The sequence below is a fragment of the Rhinichthys klamathensis genome, unplaced genomic scaffold (genome assembly GCF_029890125.1).
Source record: "Rhinichthys klamathensis goyatoka isolate OS25496 unplaced genomic scaffold, OSU_Roscu_1.1 h1tg000387l_1, whole genome shotgun sequence".
Classification (NCBI taxonomy): Eukaryota; Metazoa; Chordata; class Actinopteri; order Cypriniformes; family Leuciscidae; genus Rhinichthys; species Rhinichthys klamathensis.
Window position 1 is genome coordinate 2,159,531 of NW_026606891.1, and position 19,899 is coordinate 2,179,429.

Here is a 19,899-nt window from a genome sequence, read left to right on the forward strand (position 1 = left end):
CTATAGCCTAGGCTACTATTTGGTTTACAGTTTTTCTACATTGTCTAAATTTCTAGATTAAAATTTCAAATATTCTCCCTTGGTTTCACAGACACGTTTTAAACTAGTCCCAGACTAAAATGCACGTTTGAGCTGTTTTAACTGAACTTGTATTGACATATGACAATATGTCAGTGCCATTCATTGTTTTGTCTCAAGATGCACATCAGTAATGTTTTTGAAAGACACGTTTATAAAAGCTACTAAAATGTCCTAATTGAACTAATGCCTAATCTGGGTTTAGTCTAAGCCATGTCTGTGAAACCGCCCCTCTATGTTCTAATAGCTTATTCAAATAGGCCTATTTATAAATAAACTTTTAACAAATCGCATACTCTATAACAGGAATAAGACATTTAACGCATAGCACTGTTGTGAGTAACGGGCACTACAACATAAAGCACATATTTATTAAAAGTATGTAAATATCCAAAGAAGATTTCCCCATCACAGACATAAACAACCTCCTCCTCCCCGCCGTGCAGCGGCGCTGTCCTGCCGTGGATGAATGTGCGGCGGCTGCTCGGCCATGTTAAAGTGTGGAGGAACTGCAGCCCGCCATTGTGTGTCTGATCTGCAGCTGTAGCGAGAGAGAGAGAGAGCGAGCGAGCGAGAGAGACGGGCGCAAAGACTCTAAAAACACACGCATTTCCCGTTGACTTTAACCCGCAAACAAACGCGCAGTATAACACACAGGCTCCGGGGAGAGAGAAATGTCAGCCAGCAGCCTTCTGGAGCAGGTAAACAGAGGCACTTTGTGAACATTGAGCAGAAGTGGCGTCGAGGCGGGTTTTTTTCTCTCTCGCAGCGCGAGTTCAGGCCTGAGCTTCATATAAACCTTCATTTATTCTCCCTCTTTCCTCTCAAAACTCACTCCTTCATGAATCACCTGGACCCAATCCAGAGACCGAAAGGCCAAGCAAACAAAGGTAGGTGAAGTGCTGGCATTCCGTTTTTGCGCTGTAAAAAGAGTCTCGTGTTGGTGCTGCTGTTAGCAGGCCGTGTGTTCATACCAATTCCGCTATTAAATCAAGCGGCTAAACCTGCTTAAAACAATCCCACGTGGGATTAGAAGAGAAGTGGGTCTTATAGTAGAGGATCTGGCTGGTTTTAGTCTCACTGAACTGACAAGAGCTTGTGTTTATAGCCCACGCTAGTTAGCCGCCTAGCACAGGCGAATATGAGTGAGGCCGAGTGCAGCTGAACGCGTGACACACACTCAAGCAGCTGAACACCCACATACACTCTGCTTGAACACAGTTTTTAGGTGTTTACTTCAAATGTGGTGGTGTAAGTGTCCCACATACCCTTAGATCAGCATCTCTGTCAGTGGCCAAGTGGCGGGGGTTTAAACATGCTGCCGGGAGGAACCTGTTAAGGGGATTTTCAGCACCACATGAAGTGTAACGTTAGGCTATCAACCTTTTACAATCCAGTTACGTTTTGAATTAGAGCACATGACCACATGGATATGATGTGAGAGCTTTTAATCCTTTATTTTAGTCAATTTTCAATGTAAAAAGTACTGAGGATGTTTTGCATACAGTATTAGAAAAAAGTAGACTGCCAACAGACACAGTGACAAAACGGATGGGGAAATACTTAAACAGCCAGTATGATCTTAATAAAGTATGTACTATATACTGAATAGGCTAAGTTAAATGCTCTAGACATAAAGTTAAGTGCTATACATTTTCAGCAAGATGTAAATGACAGTTAAGACTACTACACTGTTATCATTTTGGCTGATACCGATAACCAATATATTGACGGATAGATCTAAATCCAAATTTTTATAATTTGAGAACCTGATTACAAAAACTAGTCTCACCATTAAAAGCCATGTCCCAAGCACACAATTATAATGTTCTTATTATAATTTTTAGGGATGCATCGATCCGATACTCAGTATCGGTATCGGCTCCGATACTGCCATTTTTGCCGGATCGGGTATCGGTCAGACGAGGCCGATCCAAATCCGATATTGTGCATATTATTCTGTGTTATTGTTAAGCCCCACAAAAGGCACAAAAACATTATAAAGCACCATAAAGTTTTCGTGCACTATCTTCTAAGTGTTCTGAAGCCATTATATAGTATAATGTGAGATATAAATGAATATTTAAGTCATTAAATTCAAGACCACGTAAACTTTTTCCCTCCGCTGCGGCTGTCAGTCATTCTCCATTCAGCATCAAACAGCGCGTCGCGTTCGGGTACAAGAGTCAACACGATGAAACTCTCCAAGATGATTCAATGTTACTATTATTATACTTGATCTGTAGATAAAGGTCTATGGTTTCGCATAAAACAACTTTATATTGCTGGACTTTATTGTTGTAACTAAATCATGTTACTTTCTACCGGGCGTCTGTTAGATCGCAACACTAAAGTAGAGTCAGAGCACTATATAGTTCTTCACGCGCACAGTAACTGAAATTTAAAACTGTTAAAAGAAAAGGCTCAATAAACGATTGCATAGATTAGATAGATACTGTGTACACTACGCATCAATATGTATTTCCTTTGTGCTTTGAACTTTTAAATGCGGACTCGACGCGCTGTGACTCCGTGTTGCTTCAAGCGCATCATTCTGCGCTCGGGATGCGCATAAGCGCTGTGTGCCGCACTGTATTGGAGTCTTTCATAATCATATCATACTACTTTTGCGCAATGAAAGATTATTAATAGCCTTTCTTGTTCTGTCCTATCTATCATATGTTGCTGCCTCATTAAACAGCTGTGCTATACATTTAAAACATGTCTCAATTTTATAGTAGCCTATATAGGCTATATATAATAATTTATCTTTTTGATTTTTGTTATCTTGTTTTTCATGAATGTATTTTACAACAATACAAAAACAACAATCCATTTGTAACGTTTGACCAGATTTAGTGTTACACTTATTGTCTCTTATTTGTTCCCCTAATTTTTTCACTAAATGTTCAGATTTTATACAATTATTGTGCACTCGTGATTTTTCTAGACTAAATTTTACTGCTGAATTATCCACTAATCTAGTTTATAATAGCATTTTTGTCACAGATTATGATCATATATTTTTTGGATTTGTTGTTTTTCTTTAAAATTAAGTTATCTGTATTAAGTAGATTGTGTGTTGAACTGATAATCACTCTTTTGTGTGTTAAACACAGAGTTATATAAATTTTACTTGATAAAAAAAAAACTGCACTGGTATCGGATTGGTATCGGTATCGGCCAATACTCAAAATTTTGGTATCGTATCGGATCGGTTTTGAAAAAGCGGTATCGTTGCATCCCTAATAATTTTATGTAGCCTATATGTCACTTCCGCTGCACATGTTGCACTTAACTGTTTCCTTTTTGAAGTGATTCCAATCATATTTCAAGCAATTAAAAAAACATCATGGGGAGCAGTGTGTATCTGAAGAGTCTCAGCTAAAGGAAATAATACCGGCTTATCTGCTTTAATATATCGGCAAATTTTTCTTATTGGGACGATAACAATAACATTAAAAATTAACATAGGCTAGGCTATATCACCAATAAAGATATGGTGGCCGATATATCTTAAATTAGTATAAAGATCAGATCGCTGGCTGGTTTCTGATGTTGAAATATAAATTTGGCTGTGATAAATAACCACCTGCATTTGATCTTTCTGACAGTATAGTAAAATGAAGTTTTCTGATATTTGCATTTGATGAGGATCTGTCTTTGCTTTGTGTCTCTAACTGTAAAGAGATATTGTCAGATTGTCATTTTCGTTAAAAATTAGGTAATGCTTTTTTATTCTAGCTATTTCTTTTCAGTTTGACAGTTAGTGTGATGAATCCACATGTTGAGTTCAGCAGCAGATGCATTGATCTGATGGTGCATTCAACTTTTATACATTAACGCCACCTCAAAGTCATAATTGAGTGGGTATAATCTCTGGGAGTTGGGGAGGGGGCATCAGTGAGAACCTAGACAATGGATGTAGCTGATGGTAAATCTGTTGATATGTATGTTTTATTTTTGTGCATTTACAATAAAACTAGCTAAGTTGCCTGTACAAAATTATTGTACAATTACATTAGAATATATATAATTCCGTTTATAGCACATTTAAAAATTTTATAAAAACAAAAATGCAAAACCCCACCTGATGTGCATTATATTCATGATTTTGTACAAGTAATGTTAGAAAGGCTTGCTTTTTTTGTGGAAAAGGTACTTTGTCATTTCGCTCTGACCAAAGTGATTTGAGCGCACCTGATTTTGTAATTGACTTCCCAACTTGTAAATACAAACTTCCCAGGAGGACTTGAATGCACTATGAATTTTGTTTCTTGGGAAGCACACAAGTTCCTAGATAAAATTTCCTTACTCTCCTTGCTTTGGCTTACACTTGTGTCCTTTTCATTAGGCTGCTGTAAAAAAAAGAAGAAATTGTGGATGCTCTAACTTTCTGTATCTTTTGCTTTCCAGTGCAAAACGGAGCTGTTACCCAAAAGGATACTTTGAACGATGATGAGTTCGAGCCTTACCTGAACGCTCAGCCCAGACAGGTAGGTCTTGTTTCAGAGCTAAACAAAAGAACCCATAGAGACAAAGAGCAGGGCTATTGTTTTTTGCTGCCTATTCTCTTGAGGGTTCGTTATGGCCTGTAATTGCATCCTGGTCTCTGTGCTTTGTTTTTGTTTTTTTATTGGGGTGTCACCATGGCACTCTACACTACGGCCAAAGACTGTACGAGTGTTGGTTAAAGAGGTGTGTGGACTTAGTCAAGTCATACATCATATTATTTACATAGGCAGATATTTAGTTGCAGCCTAAATCTTAGTGCACATTGACGAGTCAGGAAATTGTGCAAAATGCAGTACAACATCAAAGTGATGAAAGGTGATTAATGAATGAAATAATTATCAAGTATTATGTTAGTTCCTGTCCAGAGGTTCCAGACATTCTATAATAGAATTTCTTTCAAATGAAAAATTCCCTAATTTATCAATCCTTGCACTAATGTATGCTGAAATAGTGGGTTTTCTGGCAATGGATTTCTGTCTTCTCAGAAAAATGGGACCCAAATGAATAAAGGGTCTAGTATTCTCTGTCAAAGGAATGCTGGGATCTTTTGTAGGGAATCTGTGCCACTGTTGCTCTAACAAAGCTGATTGCTGGTGTTGAAAATATGAGCAGGCTGTGTGCCTGGAGGGGGTCTCGGTCCTTGACCAGTCCTAAATGATATTCTCAAAGCTCAACATTTTCAGAGACATGTTTTAATACAGATGTTAGTACAGTCTTATGTTATGGTTAGCAGAGCTCATTGATAAAAAAACGGCCTGATGACCCAAGGGCACTTCTTTTTTTTTATCATTCACATGTATTTTTATTGCAAAGCTAAACTCTTTTTTTTTCTTTTTTTTTTTTTTTTCTTTTTTCAGCTAAGTACATTTTATGTAGCTGTGTAGTGTGTACCAGATTAGTTTTTGTTGATATTGCAAGAATTAAATGATAGTAGTGTATATGCAAATCAGTTTGGGGATATAAGAATTAAAAAAAATTTAACTAACTTGCTAAGCCTGCATTTATGATTTAAAAATACAGTAGAAACATTAAAATTGTGAAATATGACAATTAAAACCTTCTTATTTAGTCATGTGATGGCAAAGCTTAATTTTCAGCATCATTTCTCCAGTCTTCAGTTTCACGTCTCACGTGGTCCTTCAGAAATAACCTGATTTGGTGCTCAAAAGCATTTCTTAACAATGTTGAAAAGTTGTTAAATTGAATGCATCTGATAAGTAAATGGTTTTTTTTTTTAAATCTACGATTGAAAAGTTTAGACATCTCTAATGAAGTGTAAATTAATTTATACATTTTAAATTAGGTTGGCCAGTGAAATTGACGAGGCAAGTAGTAATCAGTACAACTGGCCTGACTACAAGCAGAATAAATTCTTATTGTTATTTAAGCCTCTGTTAGCCTCACTTCCTTCATTTATTTTTATTAAGCTTAACTTTTTCAAACCAGCAGTAATGTTGGAATATTTGGATAACAATGACTTTAATGGTAGTACAGATAATTGAAATGGTAGAAAATAGTTCCTTTGCTGCTTTCACCCTAATGTCACTTGTTAATGTTTTGACTCCCCACTGCTTTTATATCATACTTGTTTGTATTTTCAGACTGTGCATCTGATGTTGATCAATATGAAGCTCATATATTTTCCTTGTTTTGCAGAGCAATGCCTATACGGCCATGTCCGACTCCTACATGCCAAGTTACTACAGCCCCTCAATAGGCTTCACCTATTCTCTGAATGAAGCAGCATGGTCTACAGGCGGTGATCCCCCGATGCCTTACCTGGCCTCTTATGGACAGCTTAGCAATGGGGAGCACCACTTTCTCCCAGATGCCATGTTTGGCCAGTCTGGGGCACTGGGGAGCAACCCTTTCCTGGGACAGCATGGCTTCAACTTCTTCCCCAGTGGGATTGACTTCCCTGCCTGGGGGAACAGCAGCTCTCAGGGACAGTCCACACAGAGCTCAGGTTACAGCAGCAGTTACGCCTATGCCCCTAGCACACTAGGAGGCGCAATGATCGACGGACAGTCTCCCTTTGCAGCGAATGAGCCGCTTAACAAGGCTGTGGGAATGAATAGCTTGGATCAGGGCATGGCGGGGCTTAAAATTGGGGCTGGGGACATGGCACCCAAAGTTGTTGGTTCTGGACTTCCTGGAGGGCCACTGAGTCAGGTGTCTGCAGCTCCCACCATGCCACCCGCCTCCATGGCTCCTGCAAAAGCTGCATCTTGGGCGGACATTGCCAGCAAGCCTGCCAAACCACAGCCTAAGCTGAAAACCAAGGGGGGACTTTGCGGGACAAATCTGCCACCACCTCCAATCAAACATAACATGGATATTGGGACTTGGGACAACAAGGGGACTATGCCTAAACCAGCAGCCCCACAACAGACTTCCCTGCCCACTAATGGACAGCCGCCCAATCAATCGTCTCCTCAACCGGGTGCTACTGCTGGCGGGGTGCCGCAGCTGCCCCTCAGCAATGGACAGCTAGGGCCTCCTACTGGTCAACTCGGTCAGCACCCTCTTCCTCCAGGTGGCCAGCCTGGTGCTGTCCCACCTCCACTATCCCAGGGCCCTCCCGCTCCCCAACCCTCCCAGCCGACCCGCTGGGTGCCTCCACGTAACCGTGCTAATGGCTTTGGGGACGCAGCGGGTGGACCTGGCCAATCCCCTCCAAATTCAGGAATGGGTGGCGTTGCTGTGCCAGCAGAGCCCCACCCAGTTCTGGAGAAACTGCGCATGGTGAACAACTACAATCCCAAGGACTTTGACTGGAACCCTAAGCACGGTCGTGTCTTCATCATCAAGAGCTACTCTGAGGACGACATCCATCGCTCCATTAAGTACAATATCTGGTGCAGCACAGAACACGGCAATAAGCGCCTGGACGCTGCGTACCGTTCGCTGGCCAACAAAGGGCCTCTCTACCTGCTCTTCAGCGTGAACGGCAGCGGGCACTTCTGTGGCGTGGCTGAGATGCGATCGCCCGTGGACTACAACACTTGTGCAGGTGTGTGGTCGCAGGACAAGTGGAAGGGCCGTTTCGATGTGCGTTGGATCTTTGTGAAGGACGTTCCCAACAGTCAACTGAGGCACATTCGTCTGGAAAACAATGAGAATAAGCCGGTGACCAACTCCCGTGACACACAGGAGGTTCCACTGGACAAGGCGCGTCAAGTGTTGAAGATCATCGCAAGTTACAAGCACACCACCTCCATTTTTGACGACTTCTCACACTACGAGAAACGTCAGGAAGAGGAGGAAAGTGTGAAAAAGGTAACCTGCCATGGCCTTGCTCCATCAGGAATATAAAGCCGATTATTTTTTTATCCAGTTCTTCACAAAGTTCTTTTGCTGATGTCAATTTCAAAATGTTAAATGTCAATTGTCCTTTTGATATTTTCCATCTAAACTCATACCTTTATGCTCTTAGAAATGGAGTTGTTTCTTTTATCCAATTCAGAAGAAGATTAAGATGGTTTCCTCTGTCACATATCCATTTACATAAGATATATAAATTTTAATGTCTTGAAAATGCAACCTCAAATGTGGCATGTTGCGACAGGTCATTGAAATGCAGATTTGTGGTTTGATGCAAAAATAAAACAAAGAGCTAGATTATAAGTAGAGGTCAACTTCATCGGTTTTACCAATATATCGGTACCAATAGTTGATTGGTGGAACTATCGTTATTGGCAAAAATCCACACCGATAGAAACTATCACTGGCTGAGTTGTTTACGTTAACACGTGAGGCTTCACGGAGAGCGCTGACACTTTGATTTAAAACATCGACAGCGAAACGGTATGAATACAGAACACTAAAGTACATTTAATTTGTAGTCAGTTAATTTGTTGACTAGATGCTGCATTAGCAGAGAAAGAAGTAGTATGTTTGCTGTCGAGGCTGAGAGGACTAACATTAGTAGTTGCTACCTCAAGCGATTTAAAGCAATGTGACAACACGCAAACCTGACCCAAATGTTTTGTTGCAATTGTTACCATCTATTTCCATTAGTTTATATCCAGCTGGTCACTTTTGTGCATTCATTAGCCGGCGAAGTTACATATTTAAAGCTAGTGACGTGATTGCTTTCTCAACATTGATGTGTTCATGCAGCCGACAGAAACAAACAAATCAGAAACGCATTCCATCTCCGTTCTTTTTTTATCACTGCAATACATATTGTTATTTTGATCATCATAATCAGGTGTTCTAAAATATAAGTAAATAAAGTGAGAGACTATACATGTAATAGGCCTACATTTATGTAATTTTAGTGCTCTGGCCTTGCAGATATTTAAATATGGCCATCCTTAAGCATGACTCTTTGGATTTATATGAAATGGTAACACTTTACAATAAGATTACATTTTTAGTATTAACTAAGGTTAATAAATGTTGTAGAAGTATTATTCATTGTTAGTTTGTTAATTTCAACATTTAGTAATACATTTTAAATTGAGTTTTAATTTGTATTTGATCTGTTATTAGCTTAATGTACTGAACTAACATGAATGATCAAGGTACAATGGTATTGCTAAAATATTAATACATTGCAGTAAAAATGTATATTGCATAATGCAGTTCATGAAAGCTACATCCTTGTTAACAAATGGGACTTGCAAAGTGTTACCTATGAGATGTACATATGTTTCTAGGTTATAGCTAAAGAAACACATATTTGACCTGTAATATTTTAATGTTTAAATTATATTTATGTAGAATTTCTACATTATATTCTGTAGGACTTCTCATTTTAATATTCATATTTATACATTTCATTTAGCACATTTCAGTTCAGCCCTGTTTTACTTGGTCTTTTTTACGTTTGTTTTTAATCCCGTATCCATTAAAAAAAATATAGGTTAAATCGGTTATCGGCATGTGCGGTTAAACCTAGTTATCGGTATCGGTAAAATCCACTATTGGTCGACCTCTAATTATAAGTATACATAAAACAATTGTTTCCCTCCCATCATTTGCAGTCAGAAAAAGGGAACAACCTCAGTGTTTGCGATGCGCAAAATATTAGAAACAATATATAAATATTGAATTGGGGTTGGGTGTTTATGAATGTATCTCTAAAGGGAACTGACTTTCCAGAAAAGTCTTGATAGCATTTTCTTTTCCTCTTACCTCCCATAATGCCTGTTTATAAGCGGTAACCAAGGAAATGCTATATTGCTACTGGTATATAAGCGCCACCTACTGTTTGAAAGTGAATTTGCATTTACAGTCTGTACTGTTTTTGGTTTGTGAAGTTGTCTTATGTAGCATTATTTAACATCTAAAGTCGGACCTTTCTGGTTTTGAAATTAAAAGTCAGTTTGACCTGTTATAGAGAAAATAAACAACAAACAAATTTGCTTAATGAAAATCGGCCTAGCCTATTTGCTTGTAAAAAAGAAAAACGATCGATGCTGTCATTCCAAACCCGGATGAATTTCTGCTGAACCGTTTTGTTCAATCAAAGGTTGAGGTTCAATCAGTGTATGGACAAATAGTTGAAATATTCTGTTTTGCAGAAGATAGTCATACTGGTTTGAAATTTATTTTGGGGTGAACTGTCTCTTTTAACTCATGCTGTGGCGCTCATGCAGTTTAAATCTTTAGAATTAAACCTTTTTTTTCTCTCAACTGAGTTTCTTGTTAGTGGAACAACGTTTTACCAGCTTGAATCCCTATAACCCCTCTTGTTTGACCAGAATGTTAGTATGTCAGATGACAAACTTTCGGTTAAGCCCACCTTAAAAACTCCCAACCACAGGTAGCACAGCTCTTGTAGTTACTGTGCATCACTGCAAGAGAACATCAAGTTACTTGAAAAACATTTTGCTGCCCATATTTCAGATCTGCATGTTTTTTTTTGCCACAATCAAAACAGTGTGAGACCATGTTTAAAGTGGCACATGAATACTAACGTGATGTATGGGTGTGATCACTTTTATTCTGTGTTTTATTTAATAATTTATTGATTCATGATTTTACTTTGCTGTCTCTGTTTAACGTATATTTTTGGCTTGGTGTTAGTTTGTGGTGACTGCGCTGACCAGCATTTATAGTTACCTGACAGCTCGTAATTGTTAAAACAAAAGCCCAGCCCAGATATCCACTGTTCTCTTTCATATGGTGTTTACACTTATGCTTTTTCTGCCACGTGTGCGTGGTGCTGTTGCATACGTAATTTTTAGAGAATTCATTTCTTTACCGGGGTTATATTATGGATGACATGAATTATGGCTCTAAGATCCAGAATAGAGTTCTTATTACAGTTCTTTTTGTATTGGTGGGCTGACATCACCAGTTTAGCTCACTGAATGTTGGTAGCAGTGCGATTATTCTGTTTGAATAGGATGCAATTGCTTTGTGAAGTATTTCTTACTGAAATACATTATAAAGATAACACCTTCAAGTGAAATATTATTTGCAATTACATCTTTCTTTACTTTTGTCTCTTTCTTTTTCCTTAGAGATGCTAGCACTGTGGTTCCCCCTTCACCTCCTTAAAATACATAGACTTGTTTGACATTGGGTTTATTCTGAAAAATGACAATGAAAATTCTACTTTCTTTCTAAGCCAATGTATACTACTTTTTTTTTTTTTTTTTTTTTTTTTTTTTTTTTTTTTTTTGGTCGTACGCTAGCTTAAACGGGTAGCCTTTTCAAAGTATACTCAATTTAATAGCATGAGGCGGGTCTTTGTTCAGTGTCTGCACTATTTTTCTCCTGAAGTTATGACCTATAAAAATGTTTGTTCTTTTAAACTAAAGTTGTGACTATCAAAACCCCCTCACACAAACTCTTGTCAATCAGGCGCCTGTTGTTGTGGCAATCTCTGGTATTTTGTTGTAGTTCTGTCTGTTAGTTTAGTTTTCTACTGTGAAACAATGGCCCGTTTAAGTGTTGCCACCTTGTGGAACAACTTAATGCAAAATAAATGAAATGCGCATGTGTAACCTGCGTGTACGAAGTACTATTTTCCAGACCCTCACATACGCGTAAAAAACGAAGTATGCTTTGGGCTTAAAAGAGCACCATTTTAGCGTTTGTCTTTCTGCACTCATCACTCCAGTAGAACGGCACAACAAGTTGTTAAAAGATTGCAATCTCTATTCAAATACTCTCATGCTGCTATTTAAAATGTTTCATTTGAAAGAATTTTTTTTTTTAATTGGTTTGAATAAATGATTCAATGACGCACTCATTCTTGTTTCAGTAATGGATGAATCAGTGTTTTTAAACGAATCTCTTGAATGAATGATTCAGTGACAAATAAATGTGTCACTTGTTGCCACTTAGTGGCGTAACAATGTAATGATACGATCGTTATTTAAAGTGCCACGTTACTTTCAAAAGGTGATCTGCTCTATTTTGATCGCTACCGTAGACATCAGTGTTTATAAATTAACTAAACTTTTATCCCAGTTCTGTGATCATTTTGATATTTGTAACAGAAGTATTGATACAGTGTGTTTGAAAAGACTGAAGCAGTTTCATACCTATACAACTGCTTTCTCTGGGTCAGTGGCAGAGCAAATGCAGATTTGAATGTTTCGGTGTGATTTGTAAAAGGTTTAATAGTTGTCATTAAGGAATGAGATTGCGTGGGTGTTTGAATCGAGATTGCGGTCTTTTAACGATTAATCGTTCAACTCTATTTTGAAAGTAACGTGCTGCTTCAAATAACAATTGCATCGATTACATCTTTACACCACCAGGTGGCGACAAGTGACTGTTAAAAAATGTCTGTCATTGAATCCATTCATTCAAGAGATTTTTATTTATTAATTTAGTAAATTCTTGTCCAGTGATGAGAAACTGGACATTTAAATTGTTTGGTCCAAAATGGTTGATCAATTAAAGAATGGTCATTGTCAAATTAATCAATATTTGGCCTGGTATACAAATATTGTTGTTCTCTGTAATTTGCATTTGAATGGTGTTATTTGGCATTCCAAAAGGATTTGACTAAACTATTTCTCTCTTGGGCAGGTGGAGGTTCAGGGGAGTGACCCGTACTCCAGTAACTCCAGTCGGAGCCACTACAGAATGCAGGTGATGCATCTTACAGATTCGCCACTCATTCATACTGTCCTCTATATGTCAGCATGCTTGTAAATTAGAGTTTATGTGAGCTTGTAAGTAATAGATTTAATCTGTTAGTTTTGGCAGCAGGCCCTGCCATTAGACATGTTTGTCAACTTGAAAGACTTTTTGGGCTTGTCAGTTGACGCATTAGTAAAAATATGCTCTGATAACATTGGTAAATGGTTTTATGCCATTAAATGTCATTTTATATAGTAACGCAGCCATTGTTAACATTGATGTTGATAATAATAATAATTGTTTCTTGAGCACCCAATCAGCATATTAGAATGATTTCTGAAGGATCATGTGACATTGAAGACTGGAGTAATGATGGTGAAAATTCAGCTTTGCCATCACATGAATTAAGAATTTTCAAAACATAAAAAAAAATATTACCGACCCCAAACTTTTCTAGTGTACTTTAAATTATAAATTTTTCTTACAGATCTAGTTTTAGACTTTTTGATGTAATTTTTCTAATAATGGTAGGGCTTGCTTAATTAAAAATATTGATTTCTCGATTTTAATTGATTCACATTTTGAAGAACTAATATTGATTCTTAAATCCCTTGAATCAATATTTTAGTCTATCCTATTTTCAGTTGATTAATGAATAAAGCTTTGTAGCGTACCTACCATCCAACAATCGCAATGAGTTGAGCTTTGTTACTTCTGATATGAAACGGTCTCAGCTTTTTAAATTCTTTTAAAGTCCCCCTGTAGTAAATTTTATCCCTTTAAACTCATCTTTGATCACCAAAATGACACATTTAAATGTTTTTGCCTTGAAAAAAAATTCTTCATGCCTTAAAGGTGAATTATGCAGGTTTTTTACCTCAACCGAACAGCTTCGCAGTCATTGGAATGGTTATATTACTCTTTTCGGGTTGAATGGTGGTCGTTTCGCACCCCCCAACGCATGTGAGCGGAAAAACACACTTGCAACTTTGAGCCGGCGTGTCGCGTGATATCAGGTCTCGCGATGTAACGAATTGCTTTACGGCAAAAAATGATCTGATAAAATTCTGATAAAATAAGCATCAAACAGAAATAACCCGGCGCCGTATACATGTGGTGTTCGAGGCGCACATACAATACTGACTGCCGACAGTTAAACAGGGCGCGCGCAGCTCTTAAAGGGGCCACACCTTATTTCAACTCGTTACAGCTTCCATCCTACTGAACAGGTACCGGTGTACAGGGGAGGGGATCAGGCCGTGAGTGCAGAGCCATCTCTACGTGAGTGCTATTTACGACAGTACAAGTCCTCCACTGTTTGACAAAAACGGAATTCCTGCATAGTGCACTTTTAAAATAGCTTGAATGTAACTACACCTTTGCCTCATTTAGTAGACGTAGTTCTATGAATATGCAAGTTAGCCCTGTCCCCACTCACACAGCTCAGAGGTCAAATCCTTCACAATCACACGTTGACGTGATTGGTTACAAAGGTAGTGTGTGATGTCAGAAATGGCAGCGATTTCGAACCGCTTTTTTTTTTTTTTTTTACTTTGATTCACTGTAGCTTTAAAGGTGCAGTGTGTGATTTTTAGTGGTATCTAGCAGTTCTGTTGCGAGTTGCACTAAGGGCGCAGCCCACTGCTCACCCCTCCCTTTCGAAGAAGCTACGGTGGCAAAACGGGAAAAACATATCGTCGTCTGAGACAGCAGAGAATAGCCAGAGTAAGCCAAGAGTGTGTAACATTGTCACTGTTCCTGTACCACAGTCCATTTATAAACCACATCATGGATAAAGTTTACAAAGCCATAGTCAGGTGAGGATCAAGGGTCTTAATATATAATATAATAATAGTAATCAGCTGATTCTCACAAACGTAACCAGCACATTTCTCCCCACATAGCAAACCCATAATACAGCGAGGGAGAAGAACCACATGAAACTATGCAACTATATATTTTTTCTAACAGGGTAGTAAGAGTTTAGCTGGCTAATATGAGCTGTTACTGTGGCTGAGCTGGTTAAAGCGTAAAGCATTGTTTAAACCTTTTTACAGTCTATGGTGTAAACTCGACGCGTCCGCATGAGCGCAAAGCTCAACAGAGCTTGTAACGGCGCGCGCAGCCGCGCGCCTCCGCATCCCCTAGACACCATTTACTACACGCAATAGGCTTTTTTTTCTCTGATTTTGGAAAACTCGATCGACTTAAAATGCTTCCAAGATCGACTTGTCAACCGCGATCGACGGGTTGGTGATTCCTGTTACTGTTTTACGGTCAATGACAAGAGTACTAATCAGCTGTCTCACGAACGTAACCAGCACATTTATCCCCACATAGCAAAACCATAACACAGCGAGGGAGAAGAACTAAGTTACATGAAACAATCCAACTACATATTTACACCACTGACAAGGGAAAAGTCACTACTCACGGTGTCTATGGCTAGCTTCTTCTAGCTTTCTGCGGCTTCTCTTTCAAGGTAGTGACGAAACGCAGTCTGTAGCGCTGTTTGTTCGCTGTCGGCTATACGGTAGAAACATGAAGTCACAATATGTCGACCTTCATAGAAGGGGGTGCCCGCGGTTATATAGATATAAATGTCTCATTCTAAGGTAATAAAACCATTACGGTTTATTAAGTAAGTTCTTTATACACCACTGAAAACATAGTAATGGATGTCATATTGCATTTCTGTTAATAGATACTCAAAATTATTACACATTGCACCTTTAAAGAGAAAATACTAAGCAATGGTGTTGACTTATGAATTTGCACATGGTTTTTCTTAAAGCATATTAAAAACACCACATAGACATATTAACAACATTAAAAGAAAGCTTCATTTTCACCACAGGGGGACTTTCACTTTATTACAAAATTCAAAAAATATTCACCATTTTGGCACTCTTTAAAGGCTAACTCTAACAAAAAGAGCCTATGTTCAATTTTGGCAAATATACCCGAGTCAAACTTTCATGTAAAAGCATAATTTGAATGGAAACGCTACTTTTAAGATTGACCGTGTTTTCGTTTTGGGTCAAATTGCCTTTTGAATGGGAGTGCATTGGGCACTTCTATGATAGCATCAAAATCACTTTTTTTTTAAAAAACTAAGGCTCGACAACATAAAACTGTGCTCGAAGTATCACCAGGGGCTCTACACATAAACTTGAGCATTGACTACATTGTTTGTGTACACAAAGTTTACTAAAAAGAAAGGTTTTGAACAACTCACTGTAGCTAGCGTTCTTCCCGGCCGTCGACATTTTGTCAGTCAAAAATAGTCGATCTGTATCACTGAATCATTTCATTATTATTATGAGGATCCTTTTTCAAATACAAGGTCAATATTGTTTTTTACTAACGACAAAACAACAAATTATCCGTGAATAGCTTTAGAAGCTTTCCATTTTTACTTTCCTTCCTGTTACGTTGCATTCGGAGATCGACTATTTTTGACTGACAAAATGCCAGCGGCCGGAAACACTAACTGATAAAGTGAGTCGTACAAAACCTTTCTTTTTAGTAAACTTCGTATACACAATGCTCAAGTTCATGTGTAGAGCCCCTGGTGATACTTATAGCGATTTTGATGCTGTCATAGAAGTGCCCAATGCACTCCCATTCAAAAGGCAATTTGACCTAAACCGAAAATACGGTCAATCTGAAAAAAGTGCCGTTTCCATTCTAATTATGCTTTTGCACGAAAGATTGACTCGGGTAGATTTGCCAAAATTTAACCTAGACTCTTTTTGTTAGAGTTACCCTTTAATGTGCCGTGACAAACCGCTGTAGTGCTTCAGTTCAAGCAAAAAGTGCACATGAACGGATCATCTCTTCCATTTTACTACTAGTTACAGCATGAAATAAACATCAGAAGGTATGTTGAAAGATACAGTACAATTTACCCATATCCGTATCATGTCTCGTGTAATTGCTCAATCAGTGTTTCAACCGTGGAAAGGCGTCAATAAAGCTGCTTGTAAACAATGTCAGGTAATTTTATTTACCTCAGAAAAGCCATCCAATGTCTATAAACTCGATAGTCAGCTAGAAAAATGAACTCTAGAGGAGCTTTTTATTAAATATATGCACTATATTGCATATTGTATTTTTACCTAACCTGTATTATAAATCTTCAGTATTAAATGTTTGAATAAATCGTCATCTTTTTATAAATGTTTATTTAAAAAAAAAAGAAGAGTAGAATTATTAACTTTATCATTCGAAAAACTTCCTTGTGTGTAATTTAAATGCAAGTACCCTACATATTACTTTTAACATTTAATATTTTAGTAATATTCCAACTGGGGTTCCTTGTTTAGTTGAGTTTTTATTTTTTATTTTTTTCCTGGAGGAAATTTGCAATGTACTGTACCTGATAGGCCCCAATTAATCTATATCGAATTGAATAGCAAGCTTGTGAATCAAAGTTGTATCGTGACATGTGTCAATGCCCAGCCCTATAAGAGTTTAAAATGTAATCTTTATAGAATTTGCTGTCAGTGACCTCAGCATCCATTGTTCACAGTTGTGTTTATTCTCTCTTCCAGGATCGTCAAGGACGTGTGAAGTAACAGACACCGCTTTGGGCAAAAGACTGACAGGCCCTATTTTCTCTCCCCAATCTTACCAGATATTTTCAGAAATTATTTTGGGGAAGATTTAACCAAGGATTCAAAAAGAGGAAAAAAAGAAACTCAATGAAGACTCTGATTTCTGTTGACCTAAAAGACTTACTTTGAACTTGTAGTAAAAGAAAATGACACGATTATTCATAGGACTACAACTTAATTCTATAGGATTCTAATAGTGAACCCAGTACTTCCCACTTTTTTTTTTGTCCCATTTTTGTTCTGCTGCCTCTTTTCTCCCAAAAAATTTTTTCATTGTTTTTACAGTCCAAGCACATGGCTTTGCTTCTCTTACAATCTTGAGGGTTTTCTTTTTCTTTTTTAAACAAACGGAGTTCTAGTGTTCTATTATGTCATTTCTCTGTTAACTCCTTCTCGTTATCGGAGCTGAAACCATCCAGTCAGGACGTGCAATGATCGTCGCCTTCTCAGTGGATGTTCCATTGTTGGTTAATTGGCCACTAGTCCAGTACAAGTCTCATTACCTTCTGAGAAAAAAAAAAAAAAAGTTTACTAAGATTATAAAATGGAAAAGTGTAATTAAAAAAGAAAATCTAATGAATGTTCAGGAATGTCCTGTTTTTTGTTTGTTTTTTTTGTAATAGAGGGTGTTTGGTTGGCAGGGGACGGTAAATGGACTAGCCAATTTGTTGAGTTAAGGCTTTTGCTCATTGGATCAGTTTTATAGTGTACAAAAGGGGGCCGTGTTTGAGAGTTGTCAGCTTATTTTCCATTTACTCCTTTTCTTCTGCAAGTTAAAGAAAAATTTGTTGCTATGGGCTGCTCTCCTCCCGTCTTTTTTTTTTTTGTTCTCGTCTTTCTCTTCAGTTTCTTAAGTCTGCATTGAGGTGGGCCTTGCACCCTCTCTTTCTCATAATCAGTTCATTAAAAATAAATGTGGTATACTCGGCAGAACTTGTGTGTTGCATTTTCCCCTTGTTTGACTAAGTACATCATCATGCACTAACCTATGTCCCAAACAGCCTGGTCCGCCCTCCACCCAGCACCCACACTCCTCTCCTACACTTGCTGCCTGCGCACTTCACCCCTTCTACTTTGTTCATGTCAGTGCATTAAACAACTGCGGAACTGCTGGCATTTAGCAGTGTCAGAATAAAGATGCTGCACAAAACTTCAAGTCTGTTTGCTTTCTGAAGAATTGAATTGATAGTATGATCAGAATTTGGTGTAATGCTACCTTGTGATGGCACACTGTATCCATGGCCATCTGCCTAATTGTCATTTGTCAAACACATTGTGTTTCTTTTCAGGAAGCAATGGCGGACCTTGAGTGTTTGCCACCTTAATGAATCAATAGTTGGGTTAAGTATTGTGAACATACTTTTTAACTTCATTTAAATGAATTCACCAATAACCTCTTAACTTGGTGGTTAAGTCAGGTCGCAAAGAAGAAAATGCTTGATTTGCAATTAAAAAGCTTTGGAGATGAGATTTCTCACAAGAGCAGAAAGGGTTTTTTTCTGTGGGTTGACCAGCTTTTCTCTTGATGTAATGAGAAATAGGCTACGATTTTTTTTATTTGTACTAATTGTCATTATATAACGAGAGTGATTGTATGGTTTTATCTGCGGTATTGCTTTACCTGTTTAATAGATAGACGCACATTCTTAATTGGCCTTTCGATGGCGCTGTTTACACGTCCAACCTGAACGTGGATGTTGTGCCTCGAGTGTGTAAACAAAGCTTGTATGTTTTAAATAATCGCTAAATTCTTGAATAATCATTTTCTGAAAATAGAGTACTCTTATTTAAGTTGCATGTCTGTAACGGGATGCACTGGGTATCCTTTTATAGCGCTAAAGCTGATGGGATTTGTGGTTGTAGCATCTCGTTACATCTGTATCCTAAAATCACAGTAGGCAGACGGGTAAATCCTAAAATGGCGGCACCATGTATAATTGAACGCTTGTCCAACAGAGGGCGGTACAACTTCATTTTTCATGTGCATCCCTAAACTGGTCTGAACGACCCTTTGAATAATAAGAAGTCGCACTTATGACATTAATTGTTAATTTGATGTTTCAAATAATGTCTTTATTTTATTCCCTTAGTCTGTGACTAGATCTAGGCCTACTTCTTTCAACAAAACATAACCTATATCACTTAACTCTTTAAAAGCATACTTCATAAAAAAAAAAAAATCTTATTGTTTTACCCTCATGTTCCAAACCTGTTTGACACTTCTTTTTTTTTTTTCTTGTGTGGAATATAAAAATTTGAGAAATATATCAGCTTTTTGTCTAATGATGAATGTCAGAGGTAAACAAAACTGTTTGGTTACCAACATTCTTCAAAACATTTTTTTTTTATGTGTGTTCAACAGAAGAAAGAAAACCGGTTTGATATTATATGAGGGTAAGAATGATGACAGAATTTTCATTTTCGGGGGAACTGTCCCTTTAAAAATCCCCAGAGTTTCTGAACAAATTCACATTATCAGAACAGATACATTTAATATTACAGATGCATGTAAAGAAAGACGCAGCATGTTTGTTTCTGTATTAGCATTTATTTCTGTCTAATCTGACCTTACAATCATAAGTCAAAGAATATCACATTGGCCTAAACACACTCACAATCAGCCCATATTTTGAAG

General features: G+C 37.9%; 1 protein-coding gene across 1 annotated transcript; it reads left to right on the forward strand.

Moving 5' to 3' along the window:
- Positions 1 to 571: 571 nt before the first annotated feature.
- ythdf2 (YTH N6-methyladenosine RNA binding protein F2) lies at positions 572 to 18,753 on the forward strand. The gene is made up of 6 exons (XM_056234097.1): positions 572 to 779; positions 944 to 968; positions 4,495 to 4,574; positions 6,250 to 7,872; positions 12,592 to 12,654; positions 17,202 to 18,753. Exons 1-6 carry the CDS (start codon positions 753 to 755, stop codon positions 17,223 to 17,225), a joined length of 1,842 nt encoding a protein of 613 aa, XP_056090072.1. The 5' UTR covers positions 572 to 752; the 3' UTR covers positions 17,226 to 18,753.
- Positions 18,754 to 19,899: the final 1,146 nt, after the last annotated feature.